This window comes from Macaca nemestrina, chromosome 11 (genome assembly GCF_043159975.1).
Source record: "Macaca nemestrina isolate mMacNem1 chromosome 11, mMacNem.hap1, whole genome shotgun sequence".
In the NCBI taxonomy this organism is placed as follows: Eukaryota; Metazoa; Chordata; class Mammalia; order Primates; family Cercopithecidae; genus Macaca; species Macaca nemestrina.
Genome location: NC_092135.1, coordinates 75,823,730 through 75,849,805, shown reverse-complemented (window position 1 = coordinate 75,849,805; position 26,076 = coordinate 75,823,730). Strand labels below are relative to the sequence as shown.

At 39.5% G+C, this 26,076-nt stretch overlaps 1 protein-coding gene across 8 annotated transcripts in view; it reads left to right on the top strand.

Moving 5' to 3' along the window:
- The window catches only part of LOC105483169 (phosphodiesterase 11A), a 510,053-nt gene that overhangs the window by 187,133 nt on the left and 296,844 nt on the right, over nt 1-26,076 (top strand). For all 8 annotated transcript variants that reach the window (XM_071072993.1, XM_071072992.1, XM_071072988.1 and 5 more), the window contains 2 exons: nt 18,557-18,646; nt 25,539-25,679. In XM_071072993.1, the coding sequence (XP_070929094.1) occupies nt 18,557-18,646; nt 25,539-25,679 (231 nt within the window). The remainder of the gene's footprint in view (nt 1-18,556; nt 18,647-25,538; nt 25,680-26,076) is intronic.

Below are 26,076 nucleotides of genomic sequence, written 5' to 3'. Positions count from 1 at the left end.
TGCTGAGTTTGTGGCACTATAAGAACTTTCAGGTTGGCCGGGCCCGGTGGCTCACGCCTGTAATCCCAGCATTTTGGGAGGCCAAGGTGGGCGAATCACAAGGTCAGGAGATTGAGACCATCCTGGCTAACACGGTGAAACCCCGTCTCTACTAAAAATACAAAAAAAAAAAATTAGCCGGGAGTGGTGGCAGGTGCCTGTAGTCCCAGCTACTCAGGAGGCTGAGGCGGGAGAATGGCGTGAACTTGGGAGGCAGGGCTTGCAGTGAGCTGAGATAGCACCACTGCACTCCAGCCTGGGCGACAGAGCGAGACTCCGTCTCATAAATACATAAATACATAAATAAATAATTTTTAAAAATAAAATAAAAAGAACCTTCAAGTTGAAATATCCTGTAGGCACCTGGTGATGTGGAGCCAGAGCACAGAGAAAATGTCAGCACCAGAGAGCCCACTTTGAGAATCGTCCCAGTGGTAACTACTGAAGACACAGATAACAGGGAGGGACTTTGGTGCCGGTTCAGTTACTATGGTTGAATTCAGAGTTCAATTCAGTCTAGGACCAGGAATACTAAAATTAGACTATAAGATAGAGGAAGCAAATGTTTTCAGAGCTCAAGTTGTGTCTGGATTAGAGACTGAAAAGTGGGTCTGGGAGGTAGCAGATGTGACTAATCAAAAGTGGGGTTAGTGATGTAGGGAAGTGAAATCAGAGGCAGAGGGAATTTGTGACAGACCAAAGTTCAAGAGCAGAAGGAGGAAGTCTTCTCAGCTGCCTTAAATATATGGCAGTACTGAATTTGTTGTCTTTTCTGACTGTTGCTCAAAGGTTAATTCTTGCATAGACAACCCACTTTATTTTGTAATATTTGTAATATTGTGGAAATAAATAAATCCTTAGAGGGAGAATGTAGAAGGGGGTAGTTAGAAGACCAAAGACTGAACCTGGGAATATAACTTGAACATGAGTGTCAGAAATGTAGAAAAAGATTAAATAGGGGTGTATAGTCCATGGAAACCAAAGTTTCATATACAGTTGGTGATCAAGTGTTAAAGGCTGCAGAAAATAAGAATGTAGAATAGTTGATGCATTTCATGATCAGGTAATTGGGACGTCATAGACAGGCCACAAGCCAGCCATTTCTGAAGACTGCAAGACCGTAAGCAAAATGGCAGGGAATGAGGACATGAAGCCAAGCAGATGTAGATTACACAGTGAAGATGGAAGCAATACCAAATGAAGGGAAACACTCCTCCTTTGAAGGGACAGGAAGGATCCAGACATAGGAAAGGGTGGGAATGCAAAGTGGCACAGCCGCTTTGGAAGACAGCTTAGCAGTTTCTTGCAAAGCTAACGATACGCCTACCATGCAATCCCACAATTGCGTTCCTGGATATTTATACAAATGAGTCAAAAAATTATGTCTACAAAAAAAAAACCGGCACATGAATGTTTATAGCAGCTTTTTTCATAATTGTCAAATCTTGGAAGCAATTGAGATGCTCTTCAATAGGTGAATGGATAAACAAACACGGGTATATCCAGTTAATGGAATATTAGTCAGTGATAAAAAGAAATGAACTATTAAGCCATGAAACGATGTAGAGGTACCTTAAATGGATATTGCTAAGTAAAAGAAGCCAATCTGAAAAGGATATATACTGCGTGATTCCAACTATGTGACATTCGGGAAAAGGTAAAGCCACAGAGTCAGTAAAAAGATTAGTGGTTGCCAGAGATTCAGGGAGAAGGAGGGAAGGTGAAGCACAGGGAATTTTTAGGGCAATAAACTATTCTGTATGATACTGTAATGGTGAACATGTACATTTGTCAAAATCTGCAGAATGTGTGACACAGAGAGTGAACCTATTGTAGACTTTGTAGACTGCACTTTAGTTAATAATGTGTCAGTATTGACTCATCAGTTGTAACAACTGTACCACTCTAATGTAAGATGTTAATAATAGGGGAAACTGTGTGCTGGGCGGGGTCCATGGGAAATCCCTGTGCTTTCAATTTAACTTTTCTGTAAACCTAAAACTGCCCTAAAAAAAAAAAAAAACTACTTCTTTAAAACAAAATTTTAAAAGGAATAAAGTACTGATATATCTTCAATATAAATGGACCCTTAAAACAGTATACAAAGTAAAAGCAGCCAGACACAAAAGGCCACATGCTGTATGATTCTGCCTTTATGTAGTGTCCTCTACTTTATGAACCAGGAATTATAAAAAGGAAGGAGTCTGATAAACGAGACAGTGAAAGAAAGCCTTCTGCTACTAATAGGAGGAAATAATGTGAATATATTTCAAATTTAAAGAAAAACTTAGGCATTTCTCATCAGAAAATAGTCTAAGAGGAAATTTTATGTTCTTATGTTGATTGTGATGTAATAAGATTTTTCTAGCATTTCAGGGTGTTGATACATTGACACCTTGACTAAGTTACTCTATTGTGTAACTTCCCGCATTTATTTGTGCTGGGTAAGTGGGGAATCATAATGATCTTTTTTTTTTTTTTTTTTGAGATAGAGTCTCACTCTGTCGCTCAAGCTGGAGTGCAGTGGTGCGATCTTGGCTCACTGCAAGCTCCACCTCCCAGGTTCACACCATTCTCCTGCCTCAGCCTCCCAAGTAGCTGGGACTACAGGCATGTGCCACCACGCCTGGTTAATTTTTTGTATTTTCAGTAAAGACGGATTTTCACCATGTTAGCCAGGATGATCTCGATCTGCTGACCTCGTGGTCCGCCCACCTCGGCCTCCCAAAGTGTTGGGATTACAGGCGTGAGCATAATAATCTTAATAACTAAAACTCAAGAATGCCTGGATCAAACAGTAGCTCAAACCAACTTTTTGCAGAAGCTGTGAGTTACAAAGGCAGATAGAATAAATGGGCAGGATGATATATGTAGGTCAACCTGCTTATAAAAATAACCTTGGCAGAGTTATATAGGCAGATATCTTTGTAAAAGTTCCTCACATTGTGAGAGGGAGTAGGCCAAGTTTACTGAGCCATAATATTTATTCATCTTAGACAAAGCACTCATAGCTTGTAGGCCTAATGGATTGTATCAAACAGATGACAATTTTGTCATCTGTTTGATTATCAATTAAGATTATCAAATAAGTTCATGAATTGTGAAAATGAAAAATGTTTAATATTCTTAGCACATAAAGGGTACTTACTGAGCAATAAGTAATAGATGAATGTCCACTAAAACATAAGCAAAATAAGCAAAAGAGGCCATATTTAAAAATACAGACAACCAACAAATTATGAAAAGTGTTCAATCTATTAATCAAACAGATGTCACTTAATACCAAAATTATTGATTTTATCCATCGGATAGACAAGATTTTAAAAGAATGATAATACCCAATGTTTTATGAGTTGGAGTAAATGAATCCTCTGATTACTGTTAGTGGGAGTATAAATTGGTAGAGCCTTTTTGGAGTATGATTTGGCAGTAGTAATTAAGTGTTTTTGTGCACATATTCTTCAACCTTAAAATTCCACCTTTAGGAAACTGTCAAACAGAAGTATTGTCCAGGTGCATGAAGATTTATTTGTAAGAAAGTTGACAGCAGCATTATTTGTAATAAAGAAAAATTAGAAACAATGGCAATGTCTGGTAACAGATACAACTATCCCCTAGAATATTCTGCAGACATTAAGATGAATGAAGTAAGATCTCTTCGAAATAACATGTAAAGATTTCCAAGATATATTGCCAAGTGAAAAAGAAGGTATCAAAAATAACTTACAGTGTGATCTCACTTATGTTTACAAACAATCCTAAAACTAGATATTGTGTGACTGTAGCCATAAAACATCCAGAAGAATACACTACAAATGCTAGCAGGGTTGCACCTTGGGAGGGGAATGGGTAGTGGGACAGGAAATTGAGGGGCAACTGTCATTACTTTACTCTGTGCACTTCTGTACTGTTTTCTTTTAGCAAAAAGTAAATGTGTTGATGTAGTTAAGGATTATTTTAAAGGGTACATACACTCCAATGAATTAATATTAGTAAAGCATTTAGAATATTTCCTGGTACAGAAAAGCGCTATGTAAGTTGTGTGTTGAAAAAAGTAAGTTCCAATATCAATGTTTTACTCTAAGAAAATAATAATGGGATTTGGAAAGATTTAATTTCAAGGATGTTTAACCCCAGGATTATTAATCTAAAATTGGAAGCAACCTAAATGTCCAATGTTGTAGGATTGACTAAGTAAACTACATTAATCCATACTGTGAACAGAGTATTTATGGTAATTTTTAACACTTTCTTGAGGTATATTTTACATATCATAAAATGCACGCATTTCAAGTGAGCAATTCAATGACTTTTAGTAAGGTACAGCCATCACCATAAATCAGTTTTAGAACACACTACCAATAAGATCCCCTATGCCCATTTACAGCAAATCCTGTTACTGCTGCTAACGTAGGCAACCACTAGTCTACTTTCCTTCTGTATAAATTTTACATTTCTGGACCATCCAATGGGATATTTTGCATCCATAGAAACTGGTCATAATAGGTAATATTATGTATAGGATTAGCCTATTTGACTTTATGTGAAAGGAAAAAGAGAAGAAAACTTGAATGATATATTCCAAAATGTTAATAATGGTTACCCTTGAGTGGCATAAATATGGGTACTTTTTTTTCTCTTGAAATCTATGATCAGAAAAAAAATTATTTTAGAAAAGACATGGGTCCTGCAATAGATTCCTTCAGGGTTTTCCCTGAGTATCTGAAAATAAGAGGGTGGGAATAAAAAACTGCCCCCAGATATGGGAAGGTTATTTCCCTAAAGTTCTGGGGGGTGGATATAGGACCAAATAGAAATAAGGTTGTTGAGTGATATGAGTAGCACCTGCATAATTCAAGCACTCAGTAGACCACAGCCTCTAAAAACTCAAAGAGAACAGGTGTTGATGCTACTAGGCTACTTGCCAGGAACTGAATTCAGCCTCTCTGCCCCTGGATAGCCTCCTGGGGATATTTTAGCCAACACCAGCTTGTAGGAGGGGGGCTAGAGTAGTCGAAGGGGCTCATTCCAACCTCCCTGGGATCCCAGCTTTAGTACTCAGGTACAGAAGTAGAAGCACCTCAATCTCCCTGTCCTAAGAAGGGAACATGGAAGAAGAGTGATGGGGGTGCCTAGACAGGAGAAGGGGAGCCTGTAAAGACTTACGCTTTAGGATGTGTTCTGCCCCAAATTTGGACCAGTGAGGAGCCCACCTTGGGTTTGCTTTCCTTGTTTCCTTCCCCACATCTCTGCCTCATTATCTTGTCCTTGTTTCTGTCTCCGACAAACAAAGCTTCTCCTCCTTTTTATTTGCCCTCTTATTCTCCATTGTCTTTTGTGAATGAAGTCTCCCACCCTATTCTTCAGAATGTCAATTCTCATAGTGGACAATTTCAAAAGGCATGGATTATCTATTCCATTACAATATTTTCTTTTGTTTTCTTTTTGGAGATGGAGTCTCACTCTGTCGCCCAGGCTGGAGTGCAGTGGCACAATCTCGGCTCACTGCAACCTCTACCTCCCGGCTTCAAGTGATTCTCCTGCCTCAGCCTCCTGAGTAGCTGCGACTACAGGTGCGCGCCACCATGGCCAGCTAATTTTTGAATTTTTGGTAGAGTCGGGGCTTCACCATGTTGGCCAGGCTAGTCTTGAACTCCTGACCTTAAGTGATCCACCTGCCTCGGCCTCCCAAAGTGCTAGGATTACAGGCATGAGCCACCGCGCCTGGCCCCATTACAATTTTTAAAACAAAGTTTGTATTTTATATTTCTTTGTATTTTTTGGAGTCTGTTTCCTTTGAAGAGGGCACAACACTGGTAGAAAAAGGCATGCCTTAGCCAAGAGCATATATTTTGGCACGAACTAACAAGAGTCATTTATGATTCTGATTCCTAAAATAAAAGCTCCATCTTTTATCTTTATTGAATTTGCGTAGAAACAAAATTGCAGTGAATGAAGCTACACCTCTGGAAGCAGGGCTTTCTTCTGGAATCTCTGGAAAACTCCAGACTCATTTAAAAATGATTTTTAGTATTATATTCCTAAAAATGCTCTGAAAGTATTTCATCGTATGAAAATAATGTGACTGCTTTCATATTTTGATATGTTACATTCTAAATTACTCTACTTGAAGAGTTTATTCAGCATTTGAGTCACAACTATCTTAAAACATCCCCAGTTCCAAATCAGTGGGTTCCAAATCAGTGAAGCTTTATTATATGGTTACTGCCTGAGGGCAGAAGTGACTTTAAGAGTCCTGTTTTCAGAATCTACACAGAGGGAGGAAGTGTTATCTGTAGGTGGGAAAACCTTTTATCACCTGTTCATTTGGCTGACAATGATGTGGCTCTTCAAGCTGTTTTGCCTTCTACAAGTAGGGTCCACAAACGGGATGGCCCCCTTCACTAAGATTCTCTAGTGTAGACCACCAGCATTCTTTAATGATGTATAATTGTACCAGACCACACAATGGGGCTTTAATAGCCTTTCTCTGTGGCTTGCAAGTTTGAAAAGACTGGCTTCCTACTGTCTCTTTTTCTGTACATTGATGGAAGGCCCAGTGATCAAATTCTATGCATATTAGTGATATTTTAATGAGTTCCCAGGGCTAAAGTGACTTTTTTACACTGTTTAATGATTTTCAGTTTAACTCTGTTTCTGAGTGGGATGTTGTAAAGATTAATTAGCCAATGTTCATAAAGTGCTTTCAAGCCGAAAAGTGCTGCACAAGCGTGTACAGACTCATTAGCTTCTTAGTCATTAAGGCTTTTTAGACCTTTGTCATTCTGAAACTACATAGTGAAGGCCAAATTAGTTGGGTTTTTTTTTGGAAATAAGGGACTTCAGAAAGAGCAGAATAGAGTAATATGTGTGTGTGTGTGTGTGTGTGTGTGTGTGTGTATATATATATACATACACATTGTGCAATTGAATCTGACCCCAGAGGGCTGAATTGTCATGCCAATGAATGACACAGGGTAGAACATTTCTTACGTTAACAAACATTCTCTCTCAGTGTGCAATGAGTCATGAAGGTATAATATTGTCTCCATCCACAGTAATGTTTGGCCAGTATATACATTGGAGGTTACCATGATTCAATTAAGCCTTTCATTGAGGCTGAAAAAATGCAAATTAACTACCAATGACATAAAGAAGACCTAAAAGAAACCAGAGACAAAGGCAGATAATCTACCAAGAATTTGATTGGCAGCTGGCTTTTTAGCAGCATCAATTGCACTTGATAGGGGAATAATACCCAACTACCTTACCTTTTAAGATTGATTAGAAAATAAACATATTTTCATACAAAACTAAAAGCATTTACCACCAACACTAAAAGATACTCTAAATGATTGTCTTTGGGAAAAATAAGAGTAAAACTATATCACAGAAAGAATGAAGGAGATGTTGGAAGGAATGAGGAGGAAAAAACTGGTACACATGTGGGTAAATCTAAGCAAACATTAATAATAACAATAATAATAATGTCCAATAGGGCCAACATTTGGAAGGCCTTAACAGGGCGTTGAAATTTGAACTTTAGCCTGTATTTTCATGAAAATATTGAAGGAGTTTGAGTTGTCTAGTAATCATCTCAGGGATATAGTTAATTAGTGGTAAACTTGAAAATAATAATGGTGTCATGCAATGTAGTGTACGGGCTGCATGTTAACCGAGGGCCTGATGGGAGAAGGCAGTCAGGAGGCTCTTGTTAAATTGAGCTGATCTGTGCATTCCCAGTACAGTGAGTAGGGTGTTCATTTTGCCATTTGCTTTTGTTTGGATGCTGTTATAGAAGCATTAACTTGATAAATTGGAGTACACAAAACAAGACAGCAGGAGTCTCTTTTGCCATTCAAAATGCCAAGTTAAATGCCTTGTAATTGGCTTCAAATAGCAGAGCTTTCGTTGTTTTTCATCTCCACTAAAGGATAAGAATTGGAGGTATATTGTGATATGAGGGGTTTGTTACATTTGTATGAGAAAATTTCGTGAAAGTGACATTTGCTAGATGTGTAAAATGGACGAAGATTGTGGAGTTGCTTTTCCTGAGGTTGTGAAAAGTAAATACCATTCATCTGTCAGGACTAAGTTGAGGGATGCTTTGTCAGACACAATGGGGTAGATGAAAAGAACTAATACCAATCTGATTTGCCTGCTTTCTTGATAGTACATTGTACTATTCATGAAGAATAGCTTATACTGTTTGGAAAAGGTATTTGCAAATTCTAAATTTTTAGATGAAAAACTAAGTTTAACAGAAACAAGATTGGATGAGGATGAAGAGATTTGCAATTGACTGACGGTTTGATGTTAGGCTGTTCCTAGGCTCCCGGGGACACTACAGTGTTCCCACTGGGCTAAGACTGGAACCTCTCTAGCCATGTGTGGAACACAGCCTGGTTCCCAGTCCCTGATCCATTTTCCACTCTATAGCTGGATCCACACCACAGGACCCTCACCTGTGGGCCCAGCTTTGCCACAGCCCCTATCTATGAGCAGTTCTGTGTCTCCTTAAAACATTGTGCCTCACATTTCATACCGATGGGCCCCTTCTTTTCTTCTGCCATTTCCCTCCCTTTCACTACCAAGAGTATAAGCTGATCCTTAAAGCTCCACCTGGAGGCGAGGGCCCAGCTGACTGCTGACAGGCTCAGTTTCTTTTCTGCCTAGACTTTCTACTCTGGCCTTCATAACCACACTCTGATGCCTATCAGTGTGGTTTGTGCTCTACCTAGGATTGCTCTTACACCAACTGCTAGATATATTGCCCCCTGAGAACAGTTGCCTTGTTATCTCCAGAAACTGGGTTTTGCCTGCTCTATCAGAACTGCTTTCTGCTTCTGCAGTCTCCTATGACTGCTCATACACTGGAGTAATGGATGGCTAGTCTTAGTAATCTATCTTGCACTGCAGTTAACCAGACTATCATATTAATGGTGTGAAAGATATGTATGACTTTGGGAAGCAGGAGAATGTAGACGTTAAGAAGGTAGATCTGGGGGGTGGAGCAAGATGGCCAAATAGGAACAGCTCCAATCTCCAGCTCCCAGCACGAGCCACACAAAAGACAGGTGATTTCTGCATTTTCAACTGAGATACTGGGTTCATCTCACTGGGGAGTGCCGGACAATCGGTGCTGGTCAGCTGCTGAAGCCCGACCAGGGAGAGCTGAAGCAGGGCGAGGCATCGCCTCACCTGGGAAGTGCAAGGGGGAAGGGGATCCCTTTCCCTAGCCAGGGGAACTGAGACACTCAAAACCTGGAAAATCGGGTAACTCCCACCTCAATACTGTGCTTTACCAAGGGTCTTAGCAAATGGCACACCAGGAGATTATATCCCACACCTGGCCAGGAGGGTCCCACACCCGCAGAGCCTCCCTCATTGCTAGCACAGCAGTCTGCGATCTAAGGGCAAGGCAGCAGCAAGGCTGGGGGAGGGGTGCCCGCCTTTGCTGAGGCTTAAGTAGGTAAACAAAGCCTCTGGGAAGCTTCAACTGGGTGGAGCCCACAGCAGCTCAAGGAGGCCTGCCTGTCTCTGTAGACTCCACCTCTGGGGACAGGGCACAGCTAAACAAAAAAAAAAAAGCAGCAGAAACCTCTGCAGACACTAACGACCCTGTCTGACAGATTTGAAGAGAGCAGTGGATCTCCCATCATGGAGTTTGAGATCTGAGAATGGACAGACTGCCTGCTCAAGTGGGTCCCTGACCCCTGAGTAGCCTAACTGGGAGACATCCCCAACTACGGGCAGACCGACACCCCACACCTCACACGGCAGGGTACGCCCCTGAGACGAAGCTTCCAAAGCAAGAATCAGACAGGTACACTCGCTGTTCAGAAATATTCTATCTTCTGTAGCCTCTGCTGCTGATACCCAGGCAAACAGGGTCTGGAGTGGACCTCAAGCAATCTCCAACAGACCTACAGCTGAGGGTCCTGACTGTTAGAAGGAAAACTAACAAACAGGAAGGAACCCACACCAAAACCCCATCAGTACGTCACCATCATCAAAGACCAACAGCAGATAAAACCACAAAGATGGGGAAAAAGCAGGGCAGAAAAGCTGGAAATTCAAAAAATAAGAGCGCATCTCCCCCTCCAAAGAGACGCAGCTCATCACCAGCAACAGATCAAAGCTGGACAGAGAATGACTTTGACGCATTAAGAGAAGAAGGCTTCAGTCCATCAAACTTCTCAGAGCTAAAGGAGGAATTACATGCCCAGCGCAAAGAAACTAAAAATCTTGAAAAAAGATTGGAAGAATGGATAACTAGAAAAATCAATGCAGAGAAGGCCATAAACGAACTGACAGAGATAAAAACCATGACACGAGAAATATGTGACAAATGCACAAGCTTCAGTAACCGACTCGATCAACTGGAAGAAAGAGTATCAGCGATTGAGGATCAAATGAATGAAATGAAGTGAGAAGAGAAGTCTAAAGAAAAAAGAGGAAAAAAAAATGAACAAAGCCTTCAAGAAGTATGGGATTATGTGAAAAGACCAAATCTACGTCTGATTGGGGTACCTGAAAGTGAGGGGGAAAATGGAACCAAGTTGGAAAACATTCTTCAGGATATTATCCAGGAGAACTTCCCCAACCTAGTAAGGCAGGCCAACATTCAAATTCAGGAAATACAGAGAACGCCACAAAGATACTCCTCGAGAAGAGCAACTCCAAGACACATAATTGCCAGATTCACCAAAGTTGAAATGAAGGAAAAACTGTTAAGGGCAGCCAGAGAGAAAGGTCAGGTTACCCACAAAGGGAAGTCCATCGGACTAACAGCAGATCTCTCAGCAGAAACTGTACAAGTCAGAAGAGAGTGGGGGCCAATATTCAACATTCCTAAAGAAAAGAATTTTCAACCCAGAATTTCATATCCAGCCAAGCTAAGTTTCATAAGTGAAGGAGAAATAAAATCCTTTACAGATAAGCAAATGCTTAGAGATTTTGTCACCACCAGGCCTGCCTTACAAGAGCTCCTGAAGGAAGCACTAAACATGGAAAGGAACAACCGGTACCAGCCATTGCAAAAACATGCCAAATTGTAAAGACCATCGAGTCTAGGAAGAAACTGCATCAACTAATGAGCAAAATAACCAGTTAATATCATAATGACAGGATCAAGTTCACACATAACAATATTAACCTTAAATGTAAATGGACTAAATGCTCCAATTAAAAGACACAGACTGGCATACAGGATAAACAGTCAAGACCCATCAGTTTGCTGTATTCAGGCGACCGATCTCACATGCAGAGACACACATAGACTCAAAATAAAGGGATGGAGGAAGATCTACCAAGCAAATGGAGAACAACAACAAAAAAAAAAACAGGGGTTGCAATACTAGTCTCTGATAAAACAGACTTTAAGCCATCAAATATCAGAAGAGACAAAGAAGGCCATTACATAATGGTAAAGGGATCAATTCAACAGGAAGAGCTAACTATCCTAAATATATATGCACCCAATCCAGGAGCACCCAGATTCATAAAGCAAGTCCTTAGAGACTTACAAAGAGACTTAGACTCCCATATAATAATAATGGGAGACTTCAACACCCCACTGTCAACATTAGACAGATCAACGAGACAGAAAGTTAAAAAGGATATCCAGGAATTGAACTCACCTCTGCAGCAAGCAGACCTAATAGACATCTATAGAACTCTCCACCCCAAATCAACAGAATATACATTCCTCTCAGCACCACATCGCACTTATTCCAAAATTGACCACATAATTGGAAGTAAAGCACTCCTCAGCAAATGTACAAGAACAGAAATTATAACAAACTGTCTCTCAGACCACAGTGCACTCAAACTAGAACTCAGGACTAAGTAACTCAATCAAAACCACTCAACGACATGGAAACTGAACAACCTGCTCCTGAATGACTACTCGGTACATAATGAAATGAAAGGAGAAATAAAGATGTTCTTTGAAACCAATGAGAACAAAGATACAACATACCAGAATCTCTGGGACACATTTAAAGCAGTGCGTAGAGGGAAATTTATAGCACTAAATGCCCACAAGAGAAAGCAGGAAAGATCTAAAATTGACACTCTAACATCACAATTAAAAGAACTAGAGAAGCAAGAGCAAACACATTCAAAAGCTAGCAGAAGGCAAGAAATAACTAAGATCAGAGCAAAACTGAAGGAGATAGAGACACAAAAAACCCTCCAAAAAATCAATGAATCCAGGAGTTGGTTTTTTGAAAAGATCAATAAAATTGACAGACCGATGGCCGGGCGCAGTGGCTCAAGCCTGTAATCCCAGCACTTTGGGAGGCCGAGATGGGCGGATCACGAGGTCAGGAGATCGAGACCATCCTGGCTAACACGGTGAAACCCCGTCTCTACTAAAAAATACAAAAAAAAAAAACTAGCCGGACGAGGTGGTGGGCGCCTGTAGTCCCAGTTACTCAGGAGGCTGAAGCAGGAGAATGGCATGAACCCGGGAGGTGGAGCTTGCAGTGAGCCGAGATCCGGCCACTGCACTCCAGCCTAGGTGACAGAGCGAGACTCCGTCTCAAAAAAAAAAAAAAAAAAAAAAAAAAAAAAAAAAAAAAAATTGACAGACCGCTAGCAAGACTAATAAAGAAGAAAAGAGAGAAGAATCAAATAGACGCAATCAAAAATGATAAAGGGGATATCACCACCGACCGCACAGAAATACAAAATACCATCAGAGAATACTAGAAACACCTCTATGCAAATAAACTAGAAAATCTAGAAGAAATGGATAATTTCCTGCTTACACTCTCCCAAGACTAAAGCAGGAAGAAGTTGAATCCCTGAATAGACCAATAGCAGGCTCTGAAATTGAGGCAATAATTAATAGCCTACCAAGCAAAAAAACCCCGAACCAGATGGATTCACAACCGAATTCTAACAGAGGTACAAGGAGGAGCTGGTACCTTTCCTTCTGAAACTATTCCAATCAATAGAAAAAGAGAGAATCCTCCCTAACTCATTTTACGAGGCCAACATCATCCTGATACCAAAGCCTGGCAAAGATACAACAACAAAAGAGAATTTTAGACCAATATCCCTGATGAACATCGATGCAAAAATCCTCAGTAAAATATTGGCAAACCAAATCCAGCAGCACATCAAAAAGCTCATCCACCATGATCAAGTGGGCCTCATCCCTGGGATGCAAGGCTGGTTCAACACATGCAAATCAATAAACATAATCCAGCATATAAACAGAACCAAAGACAAAAACCACATGATTATCTCAATAGATGCAGAAAAGGCCTTTGACAAAATTCAACAGCCCTTCATGCTAAAAGCTCTCAATAAATTCGGTACTGATGGGACGTATCTCAAAACAATAAGAGCTATTTATGACAAACCCACAGCCAATATCATACTGAATGGACAAAAACTGGAAGCATTCCCTTTGAAAACTGGCACAAGACAGGGATGCCCTCTCTCACCATTCCTATTCAACACAGTGTTGGAAGTTCTGGCTAGGGTAATCAGGCAAGAGAAAGAAATCAAGGGTATTCAGTTAGGAAAAGAAGAAGTCAAATTGTCTCTGTTTGCAGATGACATGATTGTATATTTAGAAAACCCCATCATCTCAGCCCGAAATCTTAAGCTGATCAGCAACTTCAGCAAAGTCTCAGGATACAAAATTAATGTGCAAAAATCACAAGCATTCTTATACACCAGTAACAGACAAACAGAGAGCCAAATCATGAATGAACTTCCATTCACAATTGCTTCAAAGAGAATAAAATACCTAGGAATCCAACTTACAAGGGATGTAAAGGACCTCTTCAAGGAGAACTACAAACCACTGCTCAGTGAAATAAAAGAGGACACAAACAAATGGAAGAACATTCCATGCTCATGCATAGGAAGAATCAATATCGTGTAAATGGCCATACTGTCCAAGGTAATTTATAGATTCAATGCCATCCCCATCAAGCTACCAATGAGTTTCTTCACAGAATTGGAAAAAACTGCTTTAAAGTTCATGTGGAACCAAAAAAGAGCCCGCATTGCCAAGACAATCCTAAGTCAAAAGAACAAAGCTGGAGGCATCATGCTACCTGACTTCAAACTATACTACAAGGCTACAGTAACCAAAACAGCATGGTACTGGTACCAAAACAGAGATATAGACCAATGGAACAGAACAGAGGCCTCAGAAATAATACCACACATCTACAGCCATCTGATCTTTGACAAACCTGAGAAAAATAAGAAATGGGGAAAAGATTCCCTATTTAATAAATAGTGCTGGGATAATTGGCTAGCCATAAGTAGAAAGCTGAAACTGGATCCTTTCCTTACTCCTTATATGAAAATTAATTCAAGATGGATTAGAGACTTAAATGTTAGACCTAATACCATAAAAACCCTAGAAGAAAACCTAGGTAATATAGGCATGGGCAAGGACTTCATGTCTAAAACACCAAAAGCAATGGCAACAAAAGCCAAAATTGACAAATGGGATCTCATTAAACTAAAGAGCTTCTGCACAGCAAAAGAAACTACCATCAGAGTGAACAGGCAACCTACAGAGTGGGAGAAAATTTTTGCAATCTACTCATCTGACAAAGGGCTAATATCCAGAACCTACAAAGAACTCAAACAAATTTACAAGAAAAAAACAAACAACCCCATCAAAAAGTGGGCAAGGGATATGAACAGACATTTCTTAAAAGAAGACATGCATACAGCCAACAGATACATGAAAAAATGCTGGTCATCACTGGCCTTCAGGGAAATGCAAATCAAAACCACAATGAGATACCATCTCACACCAGTTAGAATGGCAATCATTAAAAAGTCAGGAAACAACAGGTGCTGGAGAGGATGTGGAGAAATAGGAACACTTTTACACTGCTGGTGGGATTGTAAACTAGTTCAACCATTATGGAAAACAGTATGGCGATTCCTCAAGGATCTAGAACTAGAAGCAGCATATGACCCAGCCATCCCATTACTGGGTATATACCCAAAGGATGATAAATCATGCTGCTATAAAGACACATGCACATGTGTGTTCATTGTGGCACTATTCACAATAGCAAAGACTTGGAATCAACCCAAATGTCCATCAGTGACAGACTGGATTAAGAAAATGTGGCACATATACACCATGGAATACTATGAAGCCATAAAAAAGGATGAGTTTGTGTCCTTTGTGGGGACATGGATACAGCTGGAAACCATCATTCTCAGCAAACTATCACATGAACAGAAAACCAAACACCGCATGTTCTCAGTCATAGGTGGGAACTGAACAATGAGATCACTTGGACTCCAGAAGGGGAACATCACACACTGGGGCCTATCATGGGGAGGGGGCAGGGGGGAGGGGGGAGGGATTGCATTGGGAGTTATACCTGATGTAAATGAGGAGTTGATGGGTGCTGACAAGTTGATGGGTGCAGCACACCAACATGGCACAAGTATACATATGTAACAAAGCTGCACGTTATGCACATGTACCCTAGAACTTAAAGTATTAAAAAAAAAAAAGAACTACCAATAAAAGAGAATAATTTTAACAACAACAACAACAAAAAAAGAAGGTAGATCCTAGGGTTAGGCCGCTTGGATTCTAAATTCAGCTTCACCATTTACTATCTAGGTGACATCGTTAAGATTTGTAAACGGTCTGATTTTACTATACTGTACATGCAGGCTAGCAAGTTAGTCTGCCACAGTCTCATGGGTGCTGACAGAAGACATGAGACTCCTGGATCAGTGACAAAAAACAGTTTATTACTCACAACAATAGCAATAGTTTGAGCATCAGCATTTTGCTGGTTCCCTGACCCCAGTAATAGCACATATAGTAGATTGCATGACAGCAGAGGAACCTCAAATGTCAGCAACCCAAATCTTTTATAATGAACAGTGAGCCTGCCTGACTTCTGTCTAGAGGGAGATATTGTCTTTATTATACTGGATAGTAAACACTTCTGTTCTTTGCCCTGAAAGGAGACAGTATCTCTGTCTTCCAAGGCTGTTCGTTGTATAAGCATTCCCAAAAGATACAGCCAGTGCCTCTCTTTGCCACATGTGCAGAAACACAAAATATCCATAGAGAATTATCTCCCAAGAACTTTGGGTAAGTTCTTAAAGCCTTAGTTTTCTCATCTGCAAACTGGGATTAATGGTAAAACATAAGTGAATATAAAACAGATATAGTGCATATACAATGCTTAACATCATCCCTGACACATAGCATCATGCCTGACATGTTGACAGAAGGGCTTAGCCAATGTCAATTACTATTATAAATTATTTTTTCTTGAATAAGGTACAGGCATGTTTACTGAATTCTTTGTTTTCTCTAGTAAATAGAATATTGCAGCTTAATGATGTTTCACATTATTTGAATCACCAAAGATTAGAACCAAAAAAGACCATAAACCTGGCATTTATAGATAAGAAAAAGGTTCAAGAGCTTATGTGATTTGTTGCATTTCATACAGCAAAACTGTAAAAATAACAAAGATTATTTGATTTAAAATTCAGATTCTTTTTAATTTCATATAATACCTGGAACTCAGTAAATATTGGAATTACAAATGAAGTGAAGCAAGCCTGTGATATATTAGAAAACATTTCACATGTTCATTTGGTCACTCCCCTCTTACTTGCTTGACTTACCAACCACCTTAAATTTGTCCCCTGAAGGCAAAAATAAATAAAACAAATAAGTAGTGGAAAGTTAAAATAAGTAACCCACATCTCCTCCTTGCTTTTATCCCCGCTATAGTCACTGTCTCCATGGCAGAAAAAAACAAAGAGCCAAAAACAACACTTCCAGAAAACTACAAGGAAAGTGCTTGCTGTATGTGTAGGTGATATTGAAAGTGGTCCCATTCTGCCTAAAGGCAGGGAAATTCTGATGGAATATCTGGCAGCTTTATGCCAATAGCTTTATCTTGGTTTATGGACAAACTTTCTAAGGCATGAGGGGGAGTAGCAAGAAAGGGGAAAGTAGGGGGTAACAGAAATAACATCTAGTTCCAGAAGGCAATATGTGAAAATCCAGAAAAGGAATTTATCCCAAAAACATCCGCAAAAATCATTTATTTTTGTACCTCTTCTTAATTCTGATCCCATTGTTTCTCTATCTTCTTTACAAATGAAGTCATAGCTTTAGTTTTTATATGGCTCTGAAATTCTTTCCAGGACTGTAGGTCAGAGTTGGTCATGCCCAGGTAACCAAAGAAAGATTTTAATAAGGACATTCAGTGATAGGGAATGTGAATTGCCCTTCATCTTTTGTGCACCTCAAGTCCTCTGCGTAATTACCTTGCACTCCAGGTGATTCTGTTCTGGATGTCCCGGGTGCCTCACAAGTGCTTCCTGAGTTGGTGAGGCTGCCGTCATCCCTCACCCACAGCAGGCACTGCACTGCCTTCTGCTGGATACAGCAGGAATTGTTCTGTTTTGCCAGGGCTTTGTACCTCTTCCTAGGGCACCATTGTGTGTGTGTGCGTGCGTGCGTGTGTGTGTGTGTGTGTGTGTGTGAGAGAGAGAGACAGAGACAGAGAGGACAGAAAGAGAGACATAGAGAGACTATGATATAAACATGCTTCTTCCCTCTTGCTTTAGAGAAGTCCCAAGTATGTCACTTGTTTCATCTACATTGTGAAGAATTTACAGAAATAGTTCTTTCAGTTTTTACTTGACGCATTCTGTCTCTCTGGAATCAGAGACTTTGGAGATGAATTTCTTGAGAGTGCAATGCAGTAGTAAAAATCCCTATGCCTAAACCTCCATGATAAGAAAGCCTTTGTTAGGAGTAGGCCCATCACGGCTGGGTTTTTCTGCCCATAGGAGGACTTCTCCATCACAGGCTCCCAGCCTTTCCTCATCAGGCTTCTGCAGAAGCCTCCCACCAGTATGATTTGTGTCCAGTTATGTCTACCCAGTGGTAGACACAATTAGAGCTCTTTTGCAGAAGGTTGCCAGGCCTGCTGATCCCACTGGGCCCAGCCTGACAGGCATGTTTAAAACTAGTAGCGGATAGGTCTAGAATCAAGCTGAAATCCCTGCTACAGATGTGAATTGTGTGCCATATACATATGGTATATGCCATATGCCAACAAAAGAATTGACTTATATCCTGCCTACCTCCAAATGTGAGTATGGGCACATGCCTTAAATTCCAGGTGTATCACAGTTTGTTTACTTATTTATCCTTCTTTTATCCAAGAAGCAATACAAGCTGCTTTAGGCACAGTTCCTATGTCACAGCCCTCATAATCTGTTGCTTCACTTTATATCTTCATAGATGTGAATTCTTTAGTTAAAGACTGATTTACAACATCTTTCAGTTAACTTTGAAAAATATTCATTCTGAAGTTAAAATACTAGTATCAACAACTCTCTGTACTCAATCTCTGTAGATGCAAATAAAGTATTATAATCAGGCATATAGAGGAAGTGTGGAATTTAGCGAAGGATGTAGCAGTGTTTTTATGTTTTAATGTTCTTACTGCTCTCTTTGTCCCAGGTTATGCAGATGTATCTTCCGTTTTGTGGAATTGCCATATCTAACGCTCAGCTCTTTGCTGCTTCAAGGAAAGAATATGAAAGAAGCAGAGTGAGTAAATAAAAACATTATTGACACTCCTCAATACTCTCTTTCTAGTTTCTGTAAGTCACTATGTCTTTTAAAAACAGCCAATGAATGATCTTTGAATAGTACAGGAATCTTTTTTTATTTGTATAATTCTGCAAGGCTGTGGTTGAAGATACACTTGAAGCAATAAGCCCAAATGGAAGTGGATACAAATTATCTGTTGTTATTTGGGGGAAGGGGTACAAGCTTCTTTTAAAAATGAAATTGGCTGGGCACAATTGCTTATGCCTGTAATCCCAGCACTTTGGGAGGCTGAGGCGGGCAGATCACAAGGTCGGGAGTTCAAGACCAGCCTGGCCCACATGGTGAAACCTTGTCTCTACTGAAAATACAAAAATTAGCTGGGCGTGGTGGCGGGTGCCTGTAGTCCCAGCTACTTGGGAGGCTGAGGCAGGATAATCGCTTGAACCCGGGAGGTGGAGGTCACAGTGAGTGGAGATTGCGCCACTGCACTCCAGCCTAGGTGACAGAGTGAGACTCCATCTCAAAAAAAAAAAAAAAGAGAAAATTAATATCACATCTATACTGTAAGGCCGCAGAGAAATCCTTGCTTATTTATGGCTTTGAAGCAATAACACAATTTGGTGATGCTTTTACAACTAAGTTCCTTTAAGAAGCAAGTTATGTTACAAACATGATCTTACCCCCACTTCCCAGATTTTATTTTTGAATTGAAACAATTTTTGGATTGAAACAATTTTTAAATTGAAAGGGTTTCTGAAAGTGCCCCACACTAGATACTTGGAACAATAATGCAAAGACTGTTTTATAGTATTATAAAGAAACACTTAGAGAGATCTCTTATACCTTCAGGAGCTACAGATCTAAGTTGCAAAAAAGGCAAAGTCTAGTACTCAAAAAATGCTACATTATCAAATAGAGATTAAATTATATTATACTCATTCTAATGTTAAATATAGGAAGATTACTGTAACAATTTAGAAATATATTTAACAAAACGATGTTCAAAAGGGTTTGAAACCCTTAATTAATCTGGGCATCAAGTTGATTAAAATTTCATTTGCTAATTATTATGCTTTATGGATATTTTTTATCAGTAAACAGATGAACAGAGTTGACTAATACAGCCATGGTCCTTAGCATGGCATACCACATCTTTTCTCTGATTTGATCTTCTTTTCATCTTTAGCCCCATGTCTTACCATGCTCCTGCTTTCATCTGGCACTCCAGCAATATAGTCCCCAATTTCCAGCAAACAATCTGTTTCATTTGATCATACCTTTAACCGTATTCATCTCTCTGCCTTCAATGCCTCATGTCAATCCCACTCCTTCCAACCACACCGTCTGCCTCACACATTCTTCGGGACCCAGCTCAGCCTTCTGATTAATCTTCCTTTCTACACTTATGGTTTTGCCTTGTATCTACTACCACTATCCTATTATGAATACTTATCACACTGTATTATGATATTTAAGGAGGTCCCACCTCTCCAACTACATTTTGAACTCCTTAAGGGAAGCTTCATGTATGATTAATCTTTGCATTCTTGTGTATGGCACAATTAATTTATTCATTCAACAAGTATTGATTGTGTAGTTCCCTTTCACATGCTGTCTATCCAAATCCCCGCCCTTATGGAACTTACTATTCATGAGAACAATAGATAATAGATAAGAAAACACATTTTTAAAATTGCATAGTATAGGTAGCGATAAATACTGCAAGGAAAAATAAAGTGAGATAAAGGGATAAAGGGTTGAGGAAGGTTGGGTTGGGAGGACGTGTATTTTAGAGGGTGATCAAAAAGGTCTCTATAAGGAGATGATCTATAAGCAGAAAGCTAAATTGAATGAAGGAGCAAAGCCACATGAAGGTCTGGGGAGAGCATTCTGGCCGTGGAAATACCAAGTACAAAGGACTTGGGTCAGGAGAAAGCTTGGTCAGTGTGTTTAGAGAGCAGAGAGAAAGGGGGGAGTGAAAGGGAAAAAAAATAAAATGAGAATGTGGAGGCAGGCCAGATGGTAGAAAAGCCTGTGGGCATGGCAAGGGCTTTGGCTTTCATTCTGAGTGCAATGGAAAGCCATTAGACGATTTTGAGCTGAGTCTGACTTACTTTTAGTAGAGTTCACTCTGGCCTCCCTGGAGACGATAAACTGGCTGGGGAGGGAGGGAGAAGGCTGAAGCAGTGAGAAAACTTAGGGAAGAATTGTATTGAAGTCAAAAAGTAATATGGCTGGGACTAGGGCAGTGAGAAGTGACAGACTTCCTCCAAAATTGGTGAAATCTATGGGGCTTACTGATAAGGGAAATGAGTGAAAGAGACTTGTGGCTGGCACAGCTGGCAAGTAAACGGTTCGATACAGGAGTCTAAAGTTCTGGGGAGATGTCAGGACTGGAGATTGAGATTTGGGAACCAGCAGCATATAGAGGCTATTTAAAGCCAGGGATCTAGCTGGGTTAATTTAGGGATGGATATGTAGATGAGAGAATGGAAAGCTCCAAGGACACGCCCAGGAGCGAAAGAAGGTCACTAGAAGGAAGGACAAAAAGCAGATACCCGTTTCCTGGAAGGCAAGTTGGCATCAAGAAGCAGGACCTATTCAACTGTGTAAAATGTTTCCATTATCTATTGAATTGGATATTGTCACGTGAGTCCATGTGAAGAGAGTATACCAACAGGCTTTGTATGAGCAATAAGGCTGTTTATTTCACCTGGGTACAGGCGGGCTGAGTCTGAAAAAGGAGTCAGCAAAGGGTGATGGGATTATCATTAGTTCTTACAAGTTTGGGATAGGTGTACAAAGTACATTCTTAAGGGTGGTGGAGAATATTACAAAGTACCTTCTTAAGGTTGGGGGAGACTATATCGTATTAGTTAGGGTAGGGCAGGAACAAATCACAATGGTGGAATGTCATCAGTTAAGGCTATTTTCACTTCTTTTGTGGATCTTCAGTTGCTTCAGGCCATCTGGATGTATACGTGCAGGTCACAGGGGGATATGATGGCTTAGCTTGGGCTCAGAGGCCTGACAGATATCCCAGATTTTCTTCTCTTTTTCTCCTATCCTGGAGCTAGTCTGCATTGTTATTTGTAAAACTTTCATCACTCGTTAATAAAGCAGCAATTTTAAATTAGAAACAATAAAATTACTATAATGTGATTTGTCAGTGCAAGACTCAAGGCACAATTAGTTTTTCCTCTGAGGTGAATGTTCTTGTATATGGATCCCAGAGGCTCTCTCCATGCAATCACAACAAATTGAAAAGTTAAATAATTGTTCAGTTAATATGATCCATCTGAAGAAATAGTCTAGATGATTAAAGAAATAATGTTTTCCCCATTAATAACAGGGCATTTTGCTTGTAATTACTCAGAAAATTCTGATTTTTAATATCTGAACATGAAATTATTGTGCATTGACCCCTTACAGAGATTTGCTGTCCAAATGCCAAATAGCAAGATTCACTTAAAAGTTTTTTCACCTTTTGTTGTTCCTGTTTGCTTTGGGATCGTGGAGCAATATGGTCCTTAGCTCTGTTCGGTCTTTCTTTAGAGATAATGTAACCACCCAGTGGGTTCACTTTGCCCACTGCCTAGACAAAGTCGATTTCTCAAGGCAAGGAAATTGCAATAGAGAAAGGTTAATTCACCGAGTTGGCTGTGTCAGAGACCAGAGTTTTATTATTACTCAAATCAGTCTCCCCAGATCAGAGTTTTTAAGGATAATTTGGTGGGTGGGGGAAGGCCAGTGAGTAGGGAATGCTGATTGGTTGGGTTGGAGATGAAATCATAGAGAATTGAAACTGTCCTCTTGCCCTGAGTTAGCTCCTGGGTCGGGAAGGTCACAAGATCAGATGAGCCAATTTATCGATCTGGGTGGTGCCAGCTGATCCATCGGGTGCAGGGTCTACAAAATATCTGAAGCACTGATCTGAGGAGCAGTTTAGGAAGAGTCAGCTGTATGACTCCTAATCCATAATTTCTGATTTTGTGGCTAATTTGTTAGTCCTACAAAGGCATTCTAGTCCCCAGAGAAGAAAGAGGTTTGTTTTGGGAAAGGGCTATTATCATCTTTGTTTTAAACAATAAACTATAAACTATGTTCCTCCCAAAGTTAGTTCAGCCTATGCCCAGAAATGAACAAGGACAGTTTGGAGATTAGAAGAAAAATGGAGCTGGTTCTACGGTCAGCCCAGCGATAATTTTGCAATGGTGGTTTCAATAACCCTACCTAGGATATTTGGTCCTCTTTCAGTTGCTCAGTGAACTGGACTTATTTCATGTTTTTCCTAACTCATTCAAATGTCTTTTCTTTTCTTTTTTTTTTTTTTTTTTTTTTTTTACTCTGTCACCCAGGCTGGAGTGCAGTGGCGTGATCTCGGCTCACTGCAACTTCTGCCTCCCAGGTTCAAGTGATTCTCCTGCCTCAACCTCCTGAGTAGCTGGGACTACAGGTGTGCACTACCACACCTGGCTAATTTTTTTGTATTTTTAGTAGAGACGGGGTTTCACCATGTTGCCCAGGCTGCTCTAGAACTCCTGGCCTCATGTGATCTACCTGCCTTGGTCTCCCAAAGTGCTGGGATTATTGGCATGAGCCACCACGCCCAGCTACTCAAATGCTTTTTTACCCGAATAGATTCAGAGAAGAAATTTTCACGTTTCAGTGGTTTCAGGACAAATCAAATTCATTATTGAAGTTGAAAATTAGTCATGTCCCTGAGATGATGATTAGCACCATGATGAATAGGTATGAATTTGACAATTCATGAAATCCTTTTGTGAGAGATTAGACTTGAAATTGCACCTCTTTCTACATTCTATTGAATCAAGTGCCCTCTGGGCAATTCGCTGTCTGTGTAATTTTCTGATTGCTGTCTGAGAGAAGCATAATACCTACCACGTGTACATAACCTACCATTCTTAAATCTCTGGAAACATCCATGCCATTAAAAATTCCAAGCAAATATTGTTTATTTTTATTTTTTATTTTTCACAAATGCATACCTGACCTGAGCAAACAAACATTATTTCAATGCAAAAAAAAAAAAAAGAAAAAAAATTGCAGCTAATTTCTTAGCTGGAGAAAATCACAGGTTACTACAATTTAATTTTAAATAAGTACAGTTTTCAAGTTAGAGCTTCAGATTTTTTTCTAAGTCGTGTACTTTTCATTCTGCTATTTAAAAAAAAAATTAATGTGTTTCTTTCCTGATATATAAATATCTAAATGTTCTCCTGGACAGTTTGGGATAAAGCAGTATGTCCTCTTGTGTAGAGGAATTAAGGAGGGTATATATGTATGTGTGTACATATATATTTATTTATATATATGGAGGGTATATATATTTTATATATGAAGGATATGTATATATTATATATTTATATTATATATGTAGTTTATATATTTATATTTAGCAAAGACTAAATGTAAATTACATATATTATATATATATATATATTTAAGAATCTGAACCTTAATTAGCATTCACCTCTCTAATTCTTTCAGAGTTGTATAAGGGATGTGTATTAGTGAAAAAGTCTGAAGTTTGACCAAGAATCTCTTTCTTCCTGATAGTGAGGAAGAGCTGCTTTGTAATTTTCGGAAATCAATGTGCTTTAGAGGTATTCATTATTTATAAAATATTGTTTTTTGTTTTTGTTTTTGTTTTTTGTTTGTTTGTTTTTGAGAAAGGGTCTCACTCTGTTGTCCAGACTGGAATGCAGTGGTGCGATCTCGGCTCACTGCAACCTCTGCTCCCTGGGCTCAAGCGATTCTCCTGCCTCAGCCTCCAGAGTAGCTGGGACCATAGGCACATGCCACCATGCCTGGCTAATTTTTTTGTATTTTTAGTAGAGACGGGGTTTCACCATATTAGCCAGGCTGGTCTCAAACTCCACCTGCCTCGGCCTCCCAAAGTGCTGGGATTACAGGCATGAGCCACTGCCCCAGCCAAAATATTGGGTTTGTACCTAGTTGCATTGCATAAAAATTACTATAGGAGAGGAGAAATGCCTATAGCTAATGGTTATGTGATCCCTGTGTCAAACTGAAATATTAATAATCAGAATTTAGTTCTAAAGAGTTTATTAAAGTGAAAAGCTGGGAATGGCCAATCCAGGAGATGCAGACTCCAGAGAAATAGGGTAAATGTTCCAAAGTTAAAAGTTAGACTCTTGCTTCTATAGGCACAAAGCAACGAAATTTAATAGGATTTCAGCATTTTCTATACAAGGCTGGTGTATGAGTTATAACAATATAATTAGTTACAGTTTGTTTTCTTTTCTATACAACTTGTTTTCTTTATAGCTGGTTTTCATTTTCTTTCCAATTTAATAGAGTATATTTAACATTCCATCTTAAGGCACTGTGATGGCCATGGAGTCCTTGTGTGAGAGGAGAAGAGGGAAGTTAATCTGTAGTGAAGATCAACAGTGAAGAGGGAAAGGGTCTTCTCTGGTGCTCTTTAGTAATTTTCAACATTTTACAAAACAATGTTGGTAAGGAAGAAGGCTAATCTATAGTCAGAGAAACAAGGGTTATAGTTGACTTGGTTACACCTGCCTCTCAAGTGACCCCTATAATCATCATCCTTTAAGACTCAAAATAATCTAGAGTTCCAATAGCTTAGGTTTTGAGTTACTTATTTTCAAACCTGTTACAAGAACTAGCTCTATTCTCAAGTTGTATTTTGCAGTTTAAGCATGTATTCTAAAATTGAGTGATAAAAATATATCAAAACAATCATAAAAGTTTTTAAAATTAGCTACACAAAAAGATTTATTATATTTTATTAAAGCAAAGACTAAATTAAATTTTAAGAAAAAAAAAACAATGTTTTTTCAGTTTTACATCCACCTAAATACAACTATTTCATATTTTCTAGGCTTTGCTAGAGGTGGTTAATGACCTCTTTGAAGAACAAACTGACCTGGAGAAAATTGTCAAGAAAATAATGCATCGGGCCCAAACTCTGCTGAAATGTGAACGCTGTTCTGTTTTACTCCTAGAGGACATCGAATCACCAGTAAGTTATCTGTTATCTTTTAAAGTTGAAGACGGTGTGAATAGAATAAAGTTGAGTTTATTTGTATTTAAACTTGTGAAATTGACTTGAATCACTCTCTTCCTGACTCTTCAATCATGAGGCAACTTTTCATAAAACAAGAGTTTTTTATTTTCTTTATGTGTATTTCATTCTCATTTTTCAGTAAACTTAGAAACATAGACTTTAAGCTAACAGGGACTTTCTAGATCTATCCCAGGCCTTTGTAATTGCAGATGAAGGAACTAAGGGGTTCAGTGATTTGCCCAACCTCACACAGCTCCATTAGAAGATAAACTCAAGTGTCTGTCTCACATTTTATTTACCTATGAAGGGTAATGCCTTCAGCATTTCTGGGGGTGGATTTCAGTCCCGACAA